This window comes from Carassius gibelio, chromosome B11 (genome assembly GCF_023724105.1).
Source record: "Carassius gibelio isolate Cgi1373 ecotype wild population from Czech Republic chromosome B11, carGib1.2-hapl.c, whole genome shotgun sequence".
NCBI classification, from domain to species: domain Eukaryota; kingdom Metazoa; phylum Chordata; class Actinopteri; order Cypriniformes; family Cyprinidae; genus Carassius; species Carassius gibelio.
Genome location: NC_068406.1, coordinates 11,285,717 through 11,310,636, shown reverse-complemented (window position 1 = coordinate 11,310,636; position 24,920 = coordinate 11,285,717). Strand labels below are relative to the sequence as shown.

Genomic DNA, 24,920 nt, shown 5'->3' with positions numbered 1-24,920 from the left:
ATAATTATTTCAGCATTGTTATTGAAAAAAAAAAGATTTCCTTAAATCCAGTCAAATGTTTGGAAATCATAAAAAAAAAAGACAGAATAAAATTTAAAGGATATTAAAACTAGACTACAAAAAAAAAACGAATACAAAAAAAAAACAGAATACTATCATAAAATTTAAAATCTATCAAAACAACAGAACTAAGATTACAAATAAATCAATAAATACAAGAATAACTTAAAATCTATTACAACAAGAATTCTATGAAATACATTACAACTAAAATACTATCAAATTAATAATATTTGAATACTACTAATAGTAAATAATGATACAACTAGAACTAATAAAAAATAATAAAAGTTGAATATTATTAGAATAAAAGTAAAATATTAAAACTAAAGTGCTACAACAACAACAAAAAACAGTATACTAGAATATAACTTGATATAAATGATATTAACAAATTAGGTAGACTGTATTAGAACACATTAAAAAAAAGAGTGAATTGCACTGTGGTGTGATAAATGTAGTGTGATATCTTGTCATTAATATAATTAGCATACTCTACACATTGTCCACAATATATATTGCAGATGTAGTAAGAGTATTTCAATAGTGACTGAATAAACAGACATCTGCAGCAAATCTAGCATGAACTAATTCAATTCAAAATCATGCAATTCAAACATTAATGCTAAAAAAAAGACAGTTGTCAATGACATCACTATGAGCCGATAACAACCTCTGGTTAATAACTACCTATGTGTATCTGTTTCTGACTAAAGGCCAAACACATGACCCTGTATAAACTCATAAAAGCCTGAGCCTATAATCAACCCCCCCCCCCCCCCCCCCCCACACACACACACACACACACACACCTCATCAACAAACACCTGGACTCATCCGCAGCTTTACTACCTCACCACCACAACAGAAATCCCACCAGCTGTTCATTAGTACTCAACTAAATGGGATTAATTAGTGTGGGTTTTTATTTTAATGTTCCTTGCTGCTCTCCAGGGGTTGGTAGAAGTCCAGATGTGTGCAGAAATATGCTTGTCTTTAAAGTAAGTCTGCTTTACCTGTTTAAGGTAAAGAACATTTACCCCGTCTCTCTCCTCTGCTATTCATAGCAAAGGTCAAAACCATCAAAATGTTGTCATATCAACATAAAGGAGCCCTATATCAGCCATAATTTGCTCTCCAAAATTATTGTGTAAGTCTCCCAAGACGTTTCTTCAACAAAACATTCAACATTGTCCAAATCTAGTACTTCATTTTAAAGAACCTCAGTGGGTTGTGATGTAGAACCTGGTCCAAAGTAGGTGTTTGTATTAGACATGAATACGTTTTGACATAATGAATGGATAAAATATCTTGTTTGGTGTCAGGAGGCCACAGCGCAGCAGCCAGGTACTTGAGAAAGACGCTAATGCCTCCGGACCTAAAACAACCCTTCAAAAGCCCTTCTCGATTTATCAGACTTAATGCATGAAATTCAAACGTTCCTTCAAATGTTTTATTGTGTTGAATGAAACGCAGGAATTGATTTGGCTGGGGCCATGTGAAAGCCCGTTGTTTTATATTCCTACACTAAAGTCTGGCATGAGACAGTGAGGCGCTTTTAAATAAGACCAGCTGTAATTTTGATTTGAGCTACAAATGTCAACGCGACACGTGAACATTACATGCACAGCTCATTGCTCACGCCGATGGCTGTCCAAACAGTGTTTGGGATCGGTCCAGAGAAAGGGGTCAAAGTTTTGCTGGGATGAAACTACTGTTAGATGCCATAGAATATTGTATCAAATCCTTAGATTTAATTTTAAGATCTGCCAAAGACCAGATAATTTTTTATTATGTCCTTATACAGTCCAGACCTCATCCTGGCTGAAATGCGGTGGTGGGAGCTGTGCATAAACAAATGCCCCACAAACCTCAATAAACTGGAGCGATGTTATAAAGAAGAGTGGGATTTTTCCAGAACGATGTAAGAGACTGATAATGTCATACAGAAAATGATTACTTCAAGTAATTTGTGCTAAAAGTAAATCTATAAGCAATTGAACCATAGGGTGTCATAACTTTGTCACAAATGACAATTGACATAGGGTGTCTTAATTTTTTTCACATGACTGTATATATATTTGACTCTAATATAATTAATAGTTCATGACTGTGAGGTGCCCAGATCCTGTGGCTATAAAAAATAGCCCAAAATCCTCAGCCTTCCGCTAACGTGTGACTTCTGAAATGTGGTTTTTCAAAACATTGTTCTAGAAATCTTATGGTTTGTTCAGATGCAACTTTGCAAACCTAATCCGTGCTGCCATGCTGTTTTAGATAGAAGCTTTCTTCTGGCAAGCCTTCCAAACATGCCATACATCATGAACTTTGTCATTTAACATGTTAACTGAGGCCTGTAGAGTCTGCGGTGAAGTTGTTGGGTTGTTTGCCATTTCTCTGAGCGTTTCACGGTCTGATCTTGGAGTGGATTTCCCCACTCCTGGGAGGATTGGTGTCTGTTTTGAGTGTCTGTCACTAGTGAATTAATTTTCTTCACTGTAGAATGATGGACTTCACATTGTTTGGAAACTGCAATTGTACTTTTCCCAGATTGATGGCAGCGACAATTGCTTCTCTAAGATCATTGCTGCGTCTTACCTCCTTGGCATCGTGTTAACACTCACCCGAAGGCTCCAGACCAGCAAACTGCTAAAACTTCTGCTTTTATAGAGGTACTCACATTTGCTGATGATCAGTTAATCATATGCCTTTGATTAGCCATTACTGACTGCTACTTACCCTCTTAATTCGTATGTTAACAGTAAGGGTGTCATGTGTGGTTGTTCATTTGAGGTTTTACTTTCCAAATTTTAAAACCTGCCAAGGACAAGATAATGTTTTATTATGTCCTGATAGGCCTACAGAAAACCATGGAACATATCCTCAGTACCGTATTTCAGTTCTGTGTGTATATATCCAGACAGATTAGCTAGGATATAGACAAATTTAACAGAGCTTCTAAAGTAATTTTTTTCTGTTGTTGTTTTTTTGTGGCGTACCATTCTCATAAGTGTAGCCTACTCACCAGAGTGTAGTAAGTGGAATAGAGTGGAGTCATTACGCAAAAAGGTGCTGCAGGTATCAAAACAGTTAGCTCACTGATATGAAACCTATTTTATCAGATACTTCACTATGCTTTTAAGCTTTGAACAGTTTAAAAACTGGCACGCACCTAGTTTAAAACTAACTCAAACATAAATGCGACTCTATGGCTCTCTGTTGCCACCATGTGGTCTCTTGACACACTGCAAAAACCCACGGGCGACCAAAAAATAAACTGCTGATAACAGTAGGCTTACAAGGGTATTTTTGTTTATGTTATGCAAATGGGGGTAAATGTTATGGTTTGTTCTAGCCAATATTAAATCAATTAATATGCATAATATTGATTCATTATTGTAATCAATAAATATGACCAGTGTTTGCATTACAGCCCACTTTACAGCTACACTAGCAGTCCAAGGTTTTAATACATTTGACAGAATATTTTTTTTCTTAGGATCATAAAGGGGACATGGGATTAATTTTTCAATTTAGTTATTTATTTACATTTAGTTAGGTTTCTGCCATGTCTACCAGTTCAGAAAAGCTCAAAAAAAAAAAAAAACCCGGCCAGTCCCTTATTGGATAGGTCCAAACCTGTATAATTTTTGTTATTATTATTATTATTAAACCTTGAACAATCAACACAAAAAACTAATATTACCAAGGGATTAAACACAAATGTGAGCTCATTATCATTTAAAGAGACGATGAAACTGTGGCTGTGAACAGAGCTATTTTTGACAAGTTAAAAATTTTATTATTTTAGAGGACCTTTGTAGAATTTTAACCAATGTATGTTGCAAACATTGAATTAAGCTCCTAAAGAATTATACCAACTTAAAAATATGTATACGGTTGAAATTAGTTTTGTTGTAATATGTACATTATGCGCATGACAGGTATTGATGTTTACTTCTTTTAATTACTCAATTGCCATACTTCCATTTGTGATAAGTTTTAGTGACTTAACAATTGTAAAAATGTGAGGGAAAAGTGAAATGAGTAAAAAATGAGCATGCATTTTTTGCATGACATTTTGTCTGGAAAAAGATCCGATTACATCACTTTAGAATTTCAAAAGCCAACAACTCGCTCTCAACCTTTAATTGTCAAATGTAATCGTAAACATGACCATGCTAAGACTTGAGTCACCCTAAAAAACAATTTATTGAGCGATCACAAAACTATATAATGCAAGAGACACAAATAAGAGCACTCTGCAAAACAAATAAAAAAGCTTTACATTTGCTTATATACAAAGTATGCAACAGATCCATTGATTTTTCATGTGTGGATAGTCACATGAAGGAGAGGAGACACCATTCTGTATAGTGTTTGAAGGCGGCACAGAGATAATCACACGAGGAAACAAGCTTTGGCCACAGACCTGCTTCTTTTAGATGAGCAGAACCAACAACACACATCATGTCTGAGTGAATGAATGAATGAAGAAATGCACAGAGGAAGAGAGAAATGTGAACGGTGAAGATGTGACCTCCATTCTTGTATTACTAGGCTGCAGTAATGTCTCAGCAATGTCAAGATAATCACAAATTACAATATTATAACAAGGCCATTAATATGTCCGGTAAAAATTTATAACAGTCTGGGACTTGTGGGCACCCATTTGACATAGATGGTTTGAAAACAGAGGGGGGTAAAAGCTAAAGAAAATTTAAAAAAATGCATGTATCATATATTAAAGCCCTTTATAAACAAGTTAAACAACATTCAATCTTGATAAATTACATACAATTTTATGTAGATCATAAATGCCAATAACTTTTGTAAAAGACCCCCCACCCCACCCAAAAAAGAAAAAAAAAAAGAAAAAAAGAAAAAACAGCTTATTTGGAAATGTTTTGTGTGTGTGTGTCTCTCTCTCAACTAGTATTTGTATGAACAACATTTGTATTTAATGCTTAGTCTGTAATTGATGCACCTATCAGGCCTTTTTATGGCAGAACAACCAATGCTTCTCAAAAACTGTAATTTTCTCATATACTTTTGCACATTTTTACACACATATACAATCAAAAGCCTTTGTTCTCAGGGATAGATCTTAGATTTCTCGGCAGAATCACCAATTACAGTGCATAAAGATCAACACAAATATGAAGAAATCCTTTAAGGTTGCTTCGTAAAAAAAAACATAAGCATATCTTGGATTGAATTATTCGAGTTTAAGATCTCTCTCATCACGGTGCACAACTCTCTGAACGCTTGCTGTAGCTCATGACACCACTGAGGTAGATTAGAGACGCGAGAACAATCTGAAAACTAGAGCAGGAAGTCTATTCATCTCAGTCTTCAAGCATTGAGCGGGAAACCACTGACTCACGCAGCTAATGGGGAGTCAGTAATAATACGTCATAAAGAACAGATGTCTGCAATGTTGTTTTAGATGTAAAACTCATCTTTAGAAGACAAGAAGAAGAACTGTGCAGCATTTTGGGACTTATTCTTACTCATTTTGGGAAAGAAAGCACAATATACCCATTTTGGGCTTTAAAAATGTGAGTATCTGCAAAAGGCACTTAACTTTTAGGCTCACTAATTAATGTAAATACCAAGATGTCTATCAGAAGTCTGCTCTGACAAACACAGGATCCCATTAGAGGACAGTTTTCAGAATTGAGATGTTTCATGCTCAGGGCTTCAGTGTGTGAAGCATGCCCATGAGCTGTGGGTCCTGAATACTAATAAATTGGGCTTTGTTATTGTAATGGGAGTCAAATAGGAAAAGATTTAAACAGAGCCATTAAGATGATCTAAATCATGAGGAGAGGCATTATAAAATCATCTTGAATCATGAATATTAATTATAACCATCAGCTAGCTGAATGTCCAGATTTGCTGAAAGGCAGATATTGGTAAACGTCTATTCATCCAACTGGTCAGCCGGCTATAAAGCAAATATAAAATATGATTATTTCACAAATAGTTTTGGGAGGTGGGGCTTAGAGTTAACATGGAGTAAAGGAAAAACGTCAGCTGCATGTACACTAGCGTTCAAAAGTTTGGCGTCAGAAAGATTTCTTGAGGTTTTTGGAAAGAGTCTCTTATGATCACCAAAACCGTATACATTTGATAAAAAATAGAGTGATATTGTTAGAGGTTATTATGATTTAAAATAACTTTTCTATTTGAATATGTTTTAAAATATATTTAATTCTGTGATGGCAAAGCTGAATTTTCAACATCATTACTCCAGTCTTGAGTGTCACATGAGAAATAATTTTAATATTCTGATTTACTGCTCAAGAAACATTTCTTATTTTTATTAAAGTTGCTTAATATTTATCTAGAAACTGACACCTTCTTTGAAGAACAAAGTTCAATTAAAGAGCATCTATTTAACTTTACTGTCACTTTTGATCGATTTAATGCATCCTTGCACAATAATAAAAGTAATCAAAAATTCTTTCTGTCCTAAAACTTTTATAAAGTAGTGTACATTTAAAAGCACTGAAGCCCTAAATGTACAATACTAGCTACTCAAATGTTCATTCTAAACACTCTTTGTGGTAAAAATACCGCAAAAATAATACAAAAACAATAAACCAAGCAGAACAAAAGAAAACCCCAAACAATACCACAAACTTATTTCACAGGATAAGAATGCAAACTCTGAAACTGATTTAAACCATGTCAAGGTTAACCATAAGTGGTTTAGCTTCAATAAAAAAGAAAAAAATCCATTCAACTGATAGCAACCATGAGCTGAGTGGAGTCTGAGGCCCACCGGTGAAGATGCTTTACGGACAGTTCACTGTGTAATAGAGAGTGAATGGATAGACAGATGCGGCTGAGAGGGATAGTCACTGCTCACAGGAAAGGGCCGGCCGGTTTGAAGAGCGCTGGGCTGAGCTGGGAGCTGGAACAGGGGCAGGACGGGGTCTGCTTTCAACTCCTCCGAGATTTTGAATGCTGGATCAACCACTGCAGTGTGATATCTGAGGAAGGAATTATGTTTTTATAATATCCAAATTTTACAAGTACACATATTTTGATTTCCCACCTTTGTGGCGCTTTCAAAACAATGGGCTGTTTGCCGGCAATTCAGTAGTACAAAATCGTTCAGGCAAAAAAAACATGATATAATATTGCAGATGTCACACACAGCAGCTTGTAAATACAAATAAGAACAATTATTGCTGGTTTTATGCATGTTTGCTCAAATTTCATCAAATTGGATCAACAGAGTGCTGCATGGATGACATTATTTTGAAGGCCAACCCAGAAGTCATTACACTGGTTCCCTGAATAGAAAGTTAATAGGATTTTTCCACTGACCTTTGGATTATTGCATAAAATAGGCTCTGTGACCTACAAAAGTGTGATTCTTCCACATTTAGCCCAAATACAATCATGCCAGAAGTAAAAAGTTAATCAGGCTATAAACAAACTACACCAGTCAATGTCACCACCTTTAAGCTTACAATAACTTTTTAAATCTTCATTTAAAAAGTAGACTTTAGAAACTTTGAGTTAGAATATTTGTATGGTAAAGTATAAACACAATGAGCCTATGTTTCACGAGGATTAGCTCGCGCTGTTGGCTGAAGTGTAAAAACAATTGTCAGGAAGTTGGCGCCCTCTGCAGGCATTGATATAATACACAATGTTCATAAATTATGATTATATTACGAATTTAAACTGGATTTGTTCAATAAAATCATGTGATACTTGCTTTTGATACTTTATTTGAAGTTAGTGACAGTCCTAATGCTAATTCACTTTCTTATATGCAGCTATTTGATGACAGAAGCAAACTTCTATGACCTAACACATGAATGACTGCTAAGTGATGGTTGTAATATAAACTAAAACTGTCTTTAGTGACAGATAAACAAGTAAATGTCTCACAAAAAAAAACGTTTTACGCTATTACAATTAGTTTCTTGCGCATGTTAGCTTGAAGTATTTGTCATTGTTTGGGAACAGCTGCTTCACATTATAGCATTAGGCTTTTCTCTGTTAATTTGATGCTTGTAAAGCTAATAAAAAAAACTGTGAGTAATGTAGTGTAACAAAGGCAAATGGACAGCTTCTCAGATTAGAGGAAATCGAGATGAAATCACAACCGACACTCAAACGCTGTACCGTGAATGAGTCACAGTGAGGTGATTCATGAGTCATTTGATTCAGTATTAGCCACTTAACTCCAACAGGCCTTCTTCTTTTTGCAGTTATGGATGCACATAATGTTCTCATACTTTTTCAAGAAATCCTAGCATTAACTTTTCAAGTAATGAAGATGATACCCAATAAAAAAGGCTTTCAACGTCAATAACATCATCACTAGATTTAGTGTTTACCGCCACAATTCAAGGGTCTATACTATGCAATTGCTAGGATGTTTTTACTGACCAAACTTCACAGTTTTATATTTGGTTGTTTATAAAATGCATACACTCTCACCTATATTGTCTTTCTCTTTGCATGAAATGGAGTAGCAGCAGATCTCTCTGTCTTGAATGGCAGATAGGTTCCTGCGGGAAAAGGCAACAAAATGACAAAAATAATATGCCACTTTTGAGAGTAGCCTCACATGAACTCAAGATTTGGGTGTGGTCCCCCGACTGTAAAGAAAAGAAACAGTCTTACATCTTTTCGATTATTTGCTTCTCATCTAGTGCACTGGGGAGGTCTCTTTTGTTGCCAAGGACAAGTACCTGTGAAAGATAAAGAATGAGTTGTCTTAAACCTCTTTTTGTTTAAACGGCCTGTTTCACCCTTTTGCTTCCAAGATTTATGTTATTGGGTGTTGGTTCTACATTAGATTGTGTTAAAGCTGTCTTTTTAAATTGTTCACTTTGGCAAATAGTAGACGTCCATCACTCCCTACAGACTGAAAATCAATGAGCGATCTGTTTCCTCTGTGCTGATTTCTCTGCTGAAGATAAGCGCTATAATGCCCCCAGTGAGGACATCTCGGACCACAGGAGCTGACGACAGAGATGCTTAGTCATGCTCGGTGAATACAACACAGCAGTGGGGAAGGATCTGGAAAAGGTGTGGTGTGATGGCTAGGCTTGGTTTTCTATTGTTTTGGAAAATGCAGCAGTAATAAAACAGCACAAGGTATTAATAAATAGAACAGTCCTGTATTAACAGCACAAGGGGAAATAATCAACCACAGTAGTGAATTGTCCTTACAGGAATGCCTTGCAGCTGTGGTTTGTCTAACAAGTTGTGCAGCTCGTTCCTCGAGGCTTCGACCTTTTCGCAATCAGCAGAGTCAACCATATACCTGAAAACACCAACAGAGTCCTTAATGCAGGCGTTGATCATGTCAACACTAAAACTTCTGGTTAGGGATGATTTACAGTCAGCCAGTCGCAAAATAAACCCTGAAAGGGTGATCAGAATCTCAACGTGTAGGGGTTTATTTTGTTGATTAGTTGATTGTACAATCGTTCATTTATTACACAGCTACTTATCAAAAGTAAAGTAAATGTAAAAGTAAATGGACCAGAAATACTGATCTGATTCAACTATTCTGTTTTCTTGTATAATAGTTTATATCTTGAGCTAAGAAAAATAATAAGCAACAAAATGGACACTGTCTGAAACCATGTCTATTTATTTATTTATTATACACTACCATTTAAAAGTTTGGGGTAAGATTTTTTTTTTTTTTTAACAAACAAGAATTTAATCATTTTATTCTGCAAGGATGGGTTGAATTAATCAAAAGTGACAGTAAAAGCATTTATTTATTTATTTTAAAAAAAAAGCTTTTATTTATTTATTTATTTATTTATTTTTTATTCAAAGAATCATTAAAAAATGCATCACAGTTTCCAAAAAATATTAAATAGCAAGAACATTTTTCAACATTGATGATCAGATCATGTGACAATGAAGACTGGAGTGATGATGCTGAAAATTCAACTTTGCATCACAGGAATACATGAATTACAACTTACTCTCTCTCTTATCTAGCTTCTAGATGCATTTTATTGGTCATTATGCAAAAACATCTAACCGCTCAAGGGCACTGACTGATCAGAATCAAGTATTCCAGACTCAATAAAATAAAGTCTCTATGGATGCTGTACTCACACGATGGCATTGACACCCCGGCAGTATCGCTCCCACATGCTCCTGAACCGTGGCTGCCCACCTATATCCCAAATCTATGCAAAAGCAGGACATGATAGAAGGCACTGGCAATGAAACATTGTACTTGTGATGCATATAATTTGCATTAAAGAGTCTATATTATCTGGATCCAAGAAAACCATGCTTGAGGCAGAAGTATGATCTGTGTAGATGAGACTTACTTTTATTGTTACGTTGCCTTTGGTGACTTTCCTCATGTTGAAGCCGACTGTAGGGATCATGTCTTCATTGAAATGACCAGACTAGCAGAAAAGAATCATGCAAAACCCTTACGTTGATGAAAAAAATACAAGAGCTTAGCTAATTTCATGGCTATATTACAAAACACCTAAGAATTTCAACTATGTAACTGCATGTTGATCTGCATTTGAAAATCTTCAAAGCATTCAATCAAGAATTCGATCTTTTGCATTAAGTTTCAAAGCAAGATGCACTGGGTTTGTAAATTCTTCGTGTTGCATTGCAGAAGCATCTATGGGAGGCGAAAGGGCAACTCTCACGGTTCAAGAACCCCCATTGGGACGGTCACTTGTACCTGGGAACTTTGCCTAATAACAGATCCAAGCTGCTGTACTATGGGTCACACTGGGGTTATTTAAAGGTTACTTTGTGGATTCCACGATTCCATTATAGTACCAAGCATACAACTGAGAAACTTTAGGTAACTAAAAATGCAAAACCGCAATGAACCAGCACTGACTTGTCCAAAAAAAAAAAATACTTTACTCTCATAAATGACATCTGCTCTAGTCACATTGTTATGTGTTTATTGCTGAAAACGATCTATGAAGGCAATCAAAAAACACATCTGGCACTGACATAATCATTATCAAATTTTGTGTTTGATGATCATCATATTATATTAATGTACATTCATATATTCTATTACATTATGTAGGTTTTATTAAACTGATTACATTCGACTTTCAAACTAAACCACACCAGTGGCATCTCATCCTCCCTAAAAGTCATTAAAGTCCTCCAACCTTGAGATAATAGCAATACATATTTCATATATAAGTTAAAACGTCAAGCAATCCATGGGAAACATCACGCCATGACTCATAAGAGCACACTGCTCACATAAACAGGTATGAGAAGCATCTGTTCTCCACCCCGGCAGGCAATGACATGACAAGTGTTCAAACTGAGAGGAATGAAAGCAGACTTACAGCAATCACGTTGACAAAAGTGGTTTTTCCAGAGTACTGCAGTCCCACCAGCGTTAGCTCCATCTCCTCTTTCCAGAAGAGCGACCTGAACCAGTCCAGGAGCCGGTGGATGAGGGCCAACATCTCTGCGCTGCTGGATGACCAAACTCTGATGATGGGGTAGATCTGTTCCTGCTGGAGGACTCGAGGAGAAAGAGGAAGCGGCTGAGGCAAAGGTCAGGTGACAACAAATGACGCACAATTACCGCGCCGCGCCGTGAATAATCGTTACTAATAAAAGTTACGACCATAGACGACACGCTGCTGTGCTACAGACAGATAACGTTACATACATAGATACATTCAATCAGATAAATAAGGTAAAGTTGAGTTGGAATGTTTGACTAAAAACTTCATTCTACAACATCTACAAACATATTTGTGTTTATTTATAATTTATAAATTCATAAATATAAATCTATCTATCTATCTATCACACACACAGAGAGAGAGAGAGAGATCCGGGTAACTGATTACATGTGATCTGGATTATCTATATTATTTTGTATTTTTATTTAGATTAAATTACATTTTAAAATATCTGTAATCAGACTACAGTTACTTTTTATTGATTACATGATTACATATTATTCACACAATAGCAATACTTTTGTCATAGTTCATTGATTATCCCTAATTTCCTCTTTTTCATCTTTTAAATGTTCCTTTCTAAAATGTACTAATAAGTCTCCTAGTTTTAAGCCTTCGGTCGATATATAATTTATGATGATTTCTAAGATGTGATAATAAAAAGCAACGAAAACGATATATATTTTTTATGATTAGATAAGGATTTATTTGTTATAGTGAAGTAAATGTAGGCATGTCCTCTGAAGGGACAGGTGACAGTTAAGAGGTCACGTGACAAGCAGGTAAACATTACTTTTTGAATTACTTTATTTAGGTTATACCTTTATGATTTAATTAATTGTTAGCTTTTGCTTAAACTCACAAACCCCCTGCGGTTCACACAAACCGCAGTTTGGGAAACCTTTATTTATTGTAAAGTTTAATGCGCTTCAAGTTGTTAATCACAATGAATGGAATATTCAGTGTATGTTGTATATATATACAGCACAGACCAAAAGTCTGGACACACCTTCTCATTCAAAGAGTTTTCTTTATTTTCATGACTATGAAAATTGTAGATTCACACTGAAGGCATCAAAACTATGAATTAACACATGCGGAATTATATATGGAATTATATAGGCCTACATAACAAAAAAGTGAAACTTGTCATATGAAATATGTCATAATGTAGGTTCTTCAAAGTAGCCACCTTTTGCTTTGATTACTGCTTTGCACACTCTTGGCGTTCTCTTGATGAGCTTCAAGAGGTAGTCACCTGAAATGGTCTTCCAACAGTCTTGAAGGAGTTCCCCGAGAGATGCTTAGCTCTTGTTGGCCCTTTTGCCTTCTGACTGCGGTTTCATTCGTTTCATACAAACACAATTATAATATTACTTAAAATTACAGTAAGAATTAAATGAACATTAAAAACATTTGAGCATTCAAATATTAAGTTAAACAATAAGTAGATTGTTGTAAATATAGCAAAATATAGTAATTATAGAGCAAAATATAGTCAAATATAGAAAATGTGAGTAAATACACACACACTGTAGCGTCTTTTTTTTTGTACAATAAACATTTTGCGGTTAGTAAGAAAACATTTAACATTCGTTGCAGTTTTTGGATAGTCCACGCGAGAGCGCTAAAAGCTTTAGAATAAAAAGATGAGAACCTTTCCTTGCTGCTGCATCAGTCTATCGTGCAAACTTACATATTGTTTTTTTATTTATTTATCAAAAGTACTGTATTTCCTCAATAATATATCAAACGCATAGTATATGTAGCGCAAATGTTATTCTTTTGTCATTACAATTGTTTTTGTTTGTTTGTTTTTATACACTAAGCATAGCCCAATGTTAACTTTAAAACTAACAGCCAACAATATGGTCACTTTATTTCATTTCATTCATTCATTCAGTCATGCATCAGTAAGACACATAAACCTTTCTATTTAAATGTTATCACCCTGCTCTGGTACCATACGTAGTTAATAGCTAATTTTGAAACAAAAATAGACAAATGATAAGGATATGCTACTAAATATCAAAAAAAGAATAATAATAAAAAAAAAAAAAAAAAAAAAAATATATATATATATATATATATATATATATATATATATATATATATATATATATATATATATATATGTGTGTGTGTGTGTGTGTGTGTGTGTGTGTGTGTCTCAGTTATATTAACTAGATTAATACAAATTAAATTAATTAATTTATAGATATTAATCATTTACAGACAGATAATACTGCTGTCTCGCAATTGTAGCATATTATTGTATCGTGCAGACTGCGCTGGAGGCGTGGCATGTGGCTCCCCGTGCTTCGGTGCAGTGCGCGCGGCCTACCGTGTGGCTCTACATGTGACAGGATCGAGCACACACACACACACACAGGCACGCGGGGCGTCTTAACCTAATTCAACAGCTAGCGAGCATTAGAAGAGGACGTTATTCATCTTCCAAGAAATGTAACGCAGTTACAAAGACTTAAAAAAAAAAAATCAATTATGTTCTCTGCTTTGGGTCCGAAGTCTTTTTGGAGAATAAGTGCGCCACAAAACCTTATCAAAAATGCACGGACTTTAGTTAGGAGGTGTGAGGCTGAAATATTTGTAACCCTACTCTTATCGTAGTGTTTGTCTAAAGCATTTGCATAGACAGCAAGTTTATGGGTTATGTAAGTGTTACATAAGGACGAACTGTGATGGGAAAAACAGCGAGTTTTTCTCTCTCTCTCTTACAGCTAAACAAGTTCAAGCTCTCAAACACAGACTCGGACAGGCATGATTTCCACAGGAAAAAACAACAACAACTTTATTAATACTTTTTCTTTAATGTATGTCAACAATACTTTTTTAGACAAAATATATACATCAATCAACCTTCTCTTAGGTCCCAAAATAAAAAGTAAGTACCTCTTCCTATACAAAACTAATATATTGGTTTTAACATTACATTCACTTTCTTTTGCTTCTATGTAGAATCCAGGATTAAAATTGTAGATATCAGCCATCATGTTTACCGTTAAACAGGTAAAGGCAACAGCATGAACCAAGATATGTCCTAATTTGACCAGAAGTGAACACAGAACATGATGCAGATCGAGTCTAGGTCCAAAGCTATGTACACAATCTCATGGCACACAGCTCTAAAACTTGTGAACGAATGTGTGGGTCACGTATCAAAAATACAGATGTACAAATAGTATAAACAAAATAATTACACAAGCAGTTACCTCACAACAACTTCACTTACGTGCACGAATGGATGTCAAACTCAAAAGCTACAGTGGAGCTGTGATTACATCACTACTGTATTTACACGAGTGTCCCTTCTCCTTGTTTATGCAGGGAAACTCAGGCCCTTGAGACTCGGGCCAATCCAAAGCAAAGATGTTTTTTTGGTAGCATTCTAGTCTAAATGGACGGTTCTTATCAGTTAAAGCGGTCACAGAAGCATAAGAGAGTGGAGCTTCCTGAGCAAGCACCACGGCACAGAGAAATGTCCAAAAAAAGCAGCATCTACAGGGGTGATGTTTTATTATAAAAATTATTTTTCGTTTACATTCAACAAATGAAAAGGTGCTTGTGCAAAGGGAAAAGGCTTTGTCATTGGGGGACCATCTGCACGTCACATTCTGGGTTATTGTTTTGTATTGTTCTCAACTTAAACATTCGGCGTAAGTGCAAAGAGCAGCCGTTTACCAACCCCAGGTCCTTCTTCTCCAAGGACAGAGCTCACTTCTTCACAGTGCTGTGCACGAGGCCTCCTTTACCCGTCTGTCCACGTGGACCGTTCCATCTCTGGGTGTTTTCTGCTGGTTGTGGAGGGAGTTGATAAGTTGTGTGAGAGTCTATATGTGTCTCTGCATTTGGAGGGAGGCCGGCGTACGTCTGAGAGGAATCAGAACAGCTGTTTGCCGTACTTGAGGGTGCGTCTTTGAACTTTGCTTTCGCAGCCTCTTCAACCGAACCCTCTTTGGGAGCTTATTCAGCAGGGAAGTCCACTCTCAAGACCAAGACATTCAGAGAGCGGGTTATTGTGGACCCTAGAGTGAGTCCTCAGTCTTTGGTTTCCAGGTTTAATGGGGGAACTTGTTTCAGGGCCTGCAGGAGTGCAGGAGAGTCCATGGGGGTCATAGTGGTGATGGGGGAGCCCACTCTTGAGGACATGACCAGGGATGAGGGGAGTTTCTCGGGGGAGATACCCTCCGGGGAGCTGCCGAGGCCTTGGTACAACATGGGCATGGCTCCGGGATACCAACACTTCTCCAGCATGGGCAAGTATGCTGCAGCTGCTCCATGCGGAAAGAGGTAGAAGGGCATGCAAAGGGGTTGGTGTGGAGAGAAGCTCATGTAGGGGCTGTGGCCACCCACTATATCTGTCCCCGACAGAGATTCATCTTCTGAAGAGTCAGACCTCTGCCGCTTGGTCTGCGGCTCATCCAGCTCCTCTTTAATGTTGCCACCGTGCTTGAGATCTCCAGCATCTTTGCTGTAGTAGACTGACCGTTGGGCTTTCAGTTCACGCTTCTCAAGCTCACCCCCGTAGCCACTGTCGGTATCCGTATCGCTCCCACTTTGCTCACTGCTGTGGGGATAAGTCCTCTGAATGACGGGCACGCAGTTTTTGGCGTGACCCTCTGCCACTTTCGGCTGTGGGCTTGCTGGTTTCTCCCTGATTTCTGGAGCTTTGTGAGTGGGCTCGTCTAGACGAGGACTTGTCGGGCTTTGAATAAACTCAGATGCCACTTTTTGAAGGTGGTTGATTATGTGAGTTGGTGTCAGGTCATGCACGGTCTCCTGATTGGCCAGGAACTGAAGAACCTCCTTGGCACACAAGTGGAACCCGGAACGGAACATCTCCTCGCTGTTTTCTGAATGCCCATTGCCCTGTTCACCTGCAATAAAACCATAAAGTTTAGAAACCATGTCAACTTTTTCCTTCACAACAGTCCTCTAAGCCAGATCATTCACTGCGTTGCGCAAGCGTGTCTCAATTTCTTTATTTTGTAATGCACCCAAAAACAAATGAATGGGGAGGGGAGGTGAAAAGTTCAGCAGGTCCGCTTCCTGCGACACAGTCACACTTTTAGTGTGCCGCTCCTTTTGTATGATCGAAAACTCACCGATTTGCATTCCATTCTGCAAGGAAATGATCTTCTGTTGCTGCTGCTCCAGCAGGTTGTTAAGGGCTTTCACATGCTTGAGTGTGAGCTCCAACACAACAGCCTTCTCCAAGTGTCCCAGAGTCTAAAACAGGAAGAGCTCAGATAAGCATGTTGATCTTTCTTATGTAACACTCTCCGCAGCGGCTCAGAGAGGACAAACCTGCGCGGGAAAGGAACAGAGACACTCCTCTGCGCTCACCAGTGCATGCGCGTGTGCGTGCAAGTAATATTTTGATATTCCACATGACAATATAACATGCTTTGTTGACATGTGAATAATTAACTAAACCCAGATTCACAAGATGGAGTACTGAAAGTTAATAATATATTAAAATGTATATCAAGCACATTACAGTAGGTGACTAATCCAAAAGCAGGACCAAAATGATTTATTCATGATCAACAAGCAGATGGCGCTTTAGACTACAACAAAGTGAGGTGAGCCGATCCACTCCCATATTACTTACAGTGAGTTTAAGGTGTTCGGGCAGCAAATCCTTCAACTGGGCGATGCACTCGTTTATTCTGTCTCTCCTTTTCTTCTCGATCAATCGGTGAGGCAATTTGTATGTATCCTGGGGGTTAGTTATAAAAATTTTATATTAATTTCCATGCGGAGAAAAAAACATCAATAACAAAGCAAAACTACAGAAATGTAAAGTGTGCATTATAAATATTGTTTAAAACACCAAAATAAACGTATATCCAACAAACGTTGCAAGTAAAAGTGTGCGCGATCATGTTTGTGCGTAATTGCGCATTTCGTACCTTGCTGTCCTCGCTGCGCTTCATTCCCCGCCGGGATTTGTACACATACATGGGAAAGTCCATTCTATAAAATACAATAAAATAAATAATTAAATAAAACAGACAATAAGATATTTAGCTCCCCGGAAAGCTTTCAGAGACATAAATACGCAAGAACTTGAGACTGACTTACCCTTGCATGTCAGAGATATCCATAGAGGCGTGTTTGGCCATGCATGGAGGAGGCTGAGCACTGGTAATCCTTTCCATTTTACCCTATTAATACGTCTTACTGATGTAAGAATAGGGTAGATTTAATGAAAATAAAAAATAAATATATATGCTTATATATAAAAATAAAAAAGCAGATCCTTTATTCTCTCATAAAAGTCCACATGTATTTTCCTCGAATAAAGTAGTTTTGGTTCCAGATACGCTGTCTCAAAACTAGGACGCAGAAGTGATGTTGTGAGGTGGAGGTGCAGGAGGCATTTGTCTGCTCCGGTGCTGGTTAAATGAGTGTATGTGGGTGGATCTGAAGTACGTGTTAAATAAACCCTGTGACTGCAGACACGTCTCGAGCACCAGTCACATGAGCCTCACGTGTGTGACGGCGCTTTGAGAGCTCAACCCATTTAGAGTAGACCGCCCGCCTTCCCCTGTCCCGTGTCCCACCATGCTGCTGCTGCGCTCTCGCTCTCTCTCTCTCTCTCTCTCTCTCTCTCTCTCTCTCTCTCTCTCTCTCTCTCTCTCTCTCTCTCTCTCTCTCTCAGCGCACAATAACAGCTCGTCTAAGGAACGTGTGTTATGACTGACTTGAAAGCATGTTATGATGTAGATATAGGCAGAACGTTCAGAGTATTTTATCTAGACTACCCTACCATCAAAAACAGCATCAAAATATGTATTTACCGTCGTAATTATGATGGTACTTCCGACTTATTTGCCATCGTTATTATGTCAGAACATCACATTTGAAAGAAGCGTGTGTGTAAAATATAAATAAATGCACGTATGATTATAAGGGTGTATAAATTAATACTTAAAATTAAACACATACTTTAAAATATTTTTGTTTTCGACCTACTCTCAAATCTAGCAAATTTCACCAAACAAACGTGAGCTGTGTTTGCATAAAGGATTGTGTTGCTTTACAAACACGCGAGCGCGGCGGGTCAGTGCGTGCGTGCGTGCAGTGGATAGAAACTGATGTCGGATGAGTGATGTCCAGAGCACCTGTTGCTCCATCGAAGGACAAATGCAAGTTTCATTAACAAATTTCCCCTGACATGATACTGGCACACTAGCGAGCACGGCGCCGTTGTTATGGTTACACAATAGTAACAGATGCGCGCCGTTACTTCACACCGGGACCACTTGGTGCTGCACGTGCAGGCGCTTATGGCTCTCTCGTGCTGCGGCTCGGTTTGTTGTGGCCGGTTGTACTCGGCGGCGGTCACGTTGAACTCCTCATGGCGGCGCAGGGAGAGGGCGGAGGCGGAGGACCGGCTGAATCACCGGGACTGACATCACCCGGTTATTTTAGTTCCGAGCGCGGTAAGATGAAACGTGCCAATGGCGGCTGCGGTGCTTTCACGCGCTTTTCACGCCACGTATAAAGAATTAGGTAGCATTTACTTTGCTAGGTCCATGTTACAATATAACATACTGCTAAAATGAATAACCTTATCAACAAGAAAACCAGTGTGATGCATAAAATGCACATATAATCGGCACACAATTAGTGATTTTGGTTCATGTTTTCTCTCACCAAAATAACTTATTTTATTGAATAAATTCATTAATTAAGTAATTAATTCGTTCATTCATTGGAATGTATAATTTGATTTATTTATAAAAATAGCCTAAAATTTAACAAACTGAATAATGGACGCAAGGAAAATGTGACCCTTGGTTTTGAGGTCTGCTCATAAAATATAGTTAAAAATTTACATTCTAATAGAACTGGTGGAAAGAAGTGGGAGTTTTCTCTCCAAGTACAGCAAAAGGATGACAAAGCATCCTTCAGCACAGGCGGAGTTCATGAGACACTTCCTTCAGTCACTTAATAAACAGAATGCATTGCCTATTTTGGTTGCACATGGAAAGGAAAGACAAAGGCAGATTTGTGATGTGTCCTTGAGGCATTGGGTGTAATCTAGGTTTTTACAGGTTCACACTTTAGTGTGAATACTGAGAAATATACACCTGTGCTTAATATTCAGATAGTACTTGGAACTGACAACAAGAAAAAAAAACCTGAAAGGCTAATGCAATAAACTACAAATGCAACGTGTTTTAAATGGATAATTTCACAGTTGGACAATATATTAGTCCCTTTTATTACATAAGTGGAACAAGAATTTTAATAGGTCATGTGATAACGGAACAGTTTGGTTGGTTTAGTCTTAAACAGCCTGCTGTCCCAATGCCAATTGAGTTTCACACTGTGTTGTGTGTGTTTTTTCCTGGGCTGTTTTCTTCGTTTAAGGAAAGTCCCCTCATTTGACTGCAAATATGTTAACCTAATATTCAGTTTAGGTGTGTTATTATTGCTTTAAGAAAAGGAATGCTGCAAAGACGTCATCAAGGGATAATGCATTTCAGGAACACTTTACATAAATGTTCGTCATTTGCATTTTATATACATTCAAGTTAAAATAGCAGCAATATTAAATTTTTTTTTAGCAAATAGTATATATAAAGTTCATGCTCTTTCTAATTAACCCTCATATTAAGGATCAATAAGGCACGAATTATATATATATAATATTATATATATATATTTTTTTTCTTTTTTTTTCTCCACGAAAAGCACATGTAAATTGACTTTTTGTAAAGAAATGCACTTGTGAATTTAAAATGTGAAAAATATATGCAAAATACTTTGTATAAGTTTTGCATTTTGTGAAAAACAAAGTTAAAAGGTTGTTAAATGCAGCTTTAAAAAAAAAATCATATGTTCATACAATTTTTTTTTTTTTTTTTTTTGTAATGTGTGAGATGTATTGAAGCTTCTTGGAAGTTTAAAGTTTTTTTATTTTTTTTCTCTCCAAAATGTGATTAGTGAATTGTATTTTATTCATTCAGTTGTATCCAATTAGGGTCAGTCTGACACAGAGCAATAATCATACCCAGAATTTGGGTCTAATTATCCCTTTAATTGTTTTTTATAAATGAGCCTGGTTAGAACATTTGAACAAAATGTTACGAACATACAGTACCACTCGCAAAGTACTCTCACTCTCTTTGAGTGTAAAAATGACTAATAGATTATCATGCTCATACCTTCCTGGTTAAATGAGAAGCGTGTGCAATGTCCTGAGGCTGACTGTTGAAACAGCTCTAATATTGACTTTATAATAAGCTTACTTAAAGTACAGAGAGAAAGTGGCACTCACAGACCCATCCTGGACATTTTAAAACTTCAAAAATGTCCTATTTCTCACTAAACCAATGGTTCCCAGTCATATTTTCCTTCTGCCTTTGCACCGGTTAATTTTATTTCATAAATGTCATTCAACTCGTGGAAGGTTTCAGTCTGATGTTGTACTTTACACAGGGGGATTTTAGAGCGAATCTTCTGACGACGTTGCCAAGTATCAATAATTAAGCATTTAAGGTGCGTCTGACACTTCAGTCACACTTTTGCTCTTTTTTACAGACAACAGTGAAGTTATACCACAGTGTGTTACCTTGAAATCAATTTGGGACTCTCCAGTGTGACCTCTGTTGCTATACAAAGCTGCTCTGACTCCGACTCACAAGCACATAAATACAGGCTTCGCCAGTGCGTGGAAAGCAACTTTTTAACCTTTTTTGCAGATTGACATGAAAGGTCAAAGAAAGTGCATTTCCTTAGAGAAGCATGGGTTGCCGGCTCTCATTAAGCTTGAATTCTTAATAAGCTCAACTTCCTTTGCATCAATGATACAATGTCAAGTCATGAGAAAGCTGTGAAATGATGCAGTGATCAATCTATAAATATAAACATATATGTTTTCGTACCGCCAAAATTAACACAATGTGTGTGGGTACTTACTATTATGCAGAATATCAGCTAATGAACCAAATAAAATATATAATGTAAAACAAGAAGCAGATTTATGGATATTTCATGCTGATGTCCCCTTTTTCACTGCCAAAAGATATCCACTTAAACCACAAAAAGAGACATACAAAAACTATATTTCAGTTCTGGTCCTTTGAACAAGAAGTAAATATTTTATTAAATATCACTAAAGTAATTTACAGTCTCATAGAATTATATATATATATATATATATATGTGTGTGTGTGTGTGTGTGTATGTATGTATGTATGTATGTATGCATGTATGTATATATATATATATATATATATATATATATATATATATATATATATTTACCTATTCAATTATTAGTAGGCTTATTTCTCATTATACAGTACTGTTAATTATTAGGATGCTCTGAAACCATCTCTCTCTATATAAAAGCAAAGACCTGCAGACATATAAACATGTATTACAAGAAAAATGAAAGGAAGAAAAAAATGGTAGTTTTAAGAAACTGACTTGTTTTGCTCAGCTAAAAGATGAAACTATAGAAAATGCGACTGACTACAGATGAAAACTTGACAAAGACGGTTTTGTCAGCAAATATTCATCCCGCACTTCACCTTCTTAGCTGTAGCACAGTAAACATGGCTCTATAATAACAAGAATGATATGAGTTCAATTATTTTAGTGCATTAATTTTAAGACAAAAAAAAAATATCTTAACTGCTTAAACAGTTCATCTATTATTACACTGTATATGACTTCTAAGGTCATAAATCTGACAGCACAAACAAAAACCATAAACCATAATAAGGAGCTCCTAAATACCAAACAACCTGATACTATTCATGAGAATTAAAGAACTCTAAATTGGCAGCACGAGCATAATCTCCTTATGTTGACATAAATGAACTTAAATACGGAAAATGCGTTTTTTTTCCCCCATGTCTACATATTATATCTGATGTCAAACATCACTTTGCAAACAATATTCCTACAACACTTGGTCTCTAAAGTATTTCATTATAATCAAAGCAAAAGAACAAAAGAAAAAAAAAATACTGCACCGTCCCTTTAAGACATTATATACAGATGTTGCATATTAAAGTATTAATATTGCACAAAATACAAAAATAAGACATCAAACACTGACAAAAGGATGTGTGTCCAAGCAGCATCTACAGGCTGCAGCACATGTTTGTAAGTGGTGCAGTATCTAGTGTAGCTCATTGTCACTCTGTGGAAGGCAAGTGATGCAAATTCACTTCCTCTTTAACACAAAGAAACATTTGGCACTCAGATGGATGTGAGGAATGGGGCGAAAGTCTTCTATACTCTCCTGGTGGCCTACAGCCATTTATTTTGGGTGTACACAGCAGGCTGTGGTGATGATGTGTCTGTGATATCTTGACACGCACACGCTCATACACACGCACACGGAAAGGCTGATGCAATCGATGGCTGCAGGAGACAGCTTTTAGAGGACACTTGGCCGGGGTACCGGGGGTTCAGGCGGGCTGCTGTGGGTTCACGTTCATGTGTTGGGGGTGTCCCAAAAGCCCAATCCTCTGTTTCTGTTTCCTCTGCTCTGTCATCTGTCAAAACAAACACAAGAAGAAGTTAATATTATTATTTATCATCTCCTAGTTGCCTCTCTCACACACCATGCATGCATATCGTATATCCGTTTTGTGATTAAAAAAAAATTAAATTATGTGTGATATTTACAATTATATATTCTTATATAATTATACTATGTAGAGGAGGCAGTGTCTCCTCAAAATATTGAATGAGGGGATTTTTTTTTTTTACAAAAATAAAACAACACCATTATTACAAAAAAAAACATTAAGGAGGGGGGGGGGGGGGTGAAATGATCGTTTTAACTCAATATCCAGTTAATCTTGAGTACATATAGAGTAGTGCTGCATCCTTCATAACTCCAAAAAGTCTTTAGTTTTATTATATTCATAAGAGAAAGATAGTCTGTACCGATTTTTCCCGGAAAAACACGACCGGCTGGAGGCGTGACGTGTGGGCGGAGCTAAAGAATCACGAGCGCGAATAGGCTTTTGCGTTGAGAGGATGTGGAAGCTGTGACATTACCGTGAGGAAAAAACCATCATCCAAAACAAACCATGGCTTACAGTCAGATTCAGCCGTTTATTTATGATCCAGAATCAGATCCCGAGGCTGAAACTGAACGAGAGCAGCAGCAGCAACGACTCGCTCCGAGTGGGGCTCGAACCCGGGTCTCTGGCATGGGAGGTGACGCACTAACAAGGAGGCAGAGATATTTGAAGCAGTTTTACTCCCCGCCTGCGGTTCCAACACACGATCGTGACCCTTTATCCTTGGGATTGCATCATCCTTAAGAAATAAACGATACGCAAATCCGTCGTCAAACTGGGCCTTGTTTGTAAAACAAGCATCTTCGAAATGCAGGGAACAAACAAAAACACTTGCACCACTCCGTTGATGCTCTGTAAAAATGAACTCCATCCACTGGTCCCTTAATGCTGTTTTTTTTTTTGGTAATCTGTGCAGGGTTGTCTTGCCCTGGCAACCAAAAACACACTTCTTTTGTGACATTTCGCGACGCTCTCGCTCTGATCAGTGAATGTCTGTTGTGCTCTCAGTGCTCTGCTATACGGGAGCGCGCGCTCTTCCGGCAGAAGTGCCCTCAGGACCCATATAAGGAAATTCCGCTCCATCTAACGTCACACAGAGCCATACTCGAAAAAAACTTTCCGAAACTTGTGACAAACCGGAAGGAGTATTTTGGGAACAAAAATACTCCTTCAAACGTACAACTTAATTTTTGAAACTTTGTCCATGTTTAGCATGGGAATCCAACTCTTTAACAGTGTAAAAAACTCAGTATGCATGAAATAGCATTTCACCCCCCCCCCCCCCCCCCCCCCTTTAAAAAGTGTGTAAATCACTTGTTTTTCTAAAACAACTTTGTTCAACAGCGACACCAGCAGGTAAAGTTACCATGCGAGTCTGCATCTCTCTCGCCTCCCCTGAGCCCATTGAGTTTTAACAGACCCCCTAAAGCATGGTGGTAATTAAGAATGAATGGGGGAAAGTCACCTGAGAGGAGGCAATAGCTGCAACGCAATATGATTGGATATGACTGGTTATGATCAGCTGTGATTGGTTGACTCGTGGTCTCGCGCATTCTGTGTGCACGAATCAGTCCAAATTAACAAAATAATGGCGTTAATAGGCAGACTTATTAAAATAAATTATGTAAACATCTCACAAACTTAGATAGAAACACTCTGTTACTTTAAAATAAGAGTTAAAATGGTATGTAAGCATGATCTGTGGGAGTTTTTAGTGAGTAATCATCTTGGCAAATCTCCGCATCTATGACCAATATTTACCGAGCTTTGATGACTTATGATCTGAGAAATGTAACAG

At 37.3% G+C, this 24,920-nt stretch overlaps 3 protein-coding genes across 15 annotated transcripts in view; all 3 read right to left on the bottom strand.

Moving 5' to 3' along the window:
* Positions 1-4,253: 4,253 nt before the first annotated feature.
* On the bottom strand, positions 4,254-11,665 carry LOC127968547 (ADP-ribosylation factor-like protein 8B). The gene is made up of 7 exons (XM_052569831.1): positions 11,409-11,665; positions 10,398-10,478; positions 10,177-10,250; positions 9,268-9,361; positions 8,716-8,783; positions 8,530-8,600; positions 4,254-7,061 (listed from the first exon to the last, which is right to left on the bottom strand). Exons 1-7 carry the CDS (start codon positions 11,529-11,531, stop codon positions 7,012-7,014), a joined length of 561 nt encoding a protein of 186 aa, XP_052425791.1. The 5' UTR covers positions 11,532-11,665; the 3' UTR covers positions 4,254-7,011.
* A 2,683-nt stretch (positions 11,666-14,348) lies between these two features.
* Positions 14,349-18,013, bottom strand: LOC127968277 (class E basic helix-loop-helix protein 40). The gene is made up of 5 exons (XM_052569376.1): positions 17,646-18,013; positions 17,474-17,537; positions 17,173-17,280; positions 16,664-16,787; positions 14,349-16,435 (listed from the first exon to the last, which is right to left on the bottom strand). Exons 1-5 carry the CDS (start codon positions 17,720-17,722, stop codon positions 15,597-15,599), a joined length of 1,212 nt encoding a protein of 403 aa, XP_052425336.1. The 5' UTR covers positions 17,723-18,013; the 3' UTR covers positions 14,349-15,596.
* A 2,562-nt stretch (positions 18,014-20,575) lies between these two features.
* The window catches only part of LOC127968107 (inositol 1,4,5-trisphosphate receptor type 1), a 131,561-nt gene continuing 127,216 nt past the window's right edge, over positions 20,576-24,920 (bottom strand). For all 13 annotated transcript variants that reach the window (XM_052569008.1, XM_052569001.1, XM_052569009.1 and 10 more), the window contains one exon: positions 20,576-23,086. In XM_052569008.1, the coding sequence (XP_052424968.1) occupies positions 23,000-23,086 (87 nt within the window). In that variant the 3' untranslated portion in view covers positions 20,576-22,999. The remainder of the gene's footprint in view (positions 23,087-24,920) is intronic.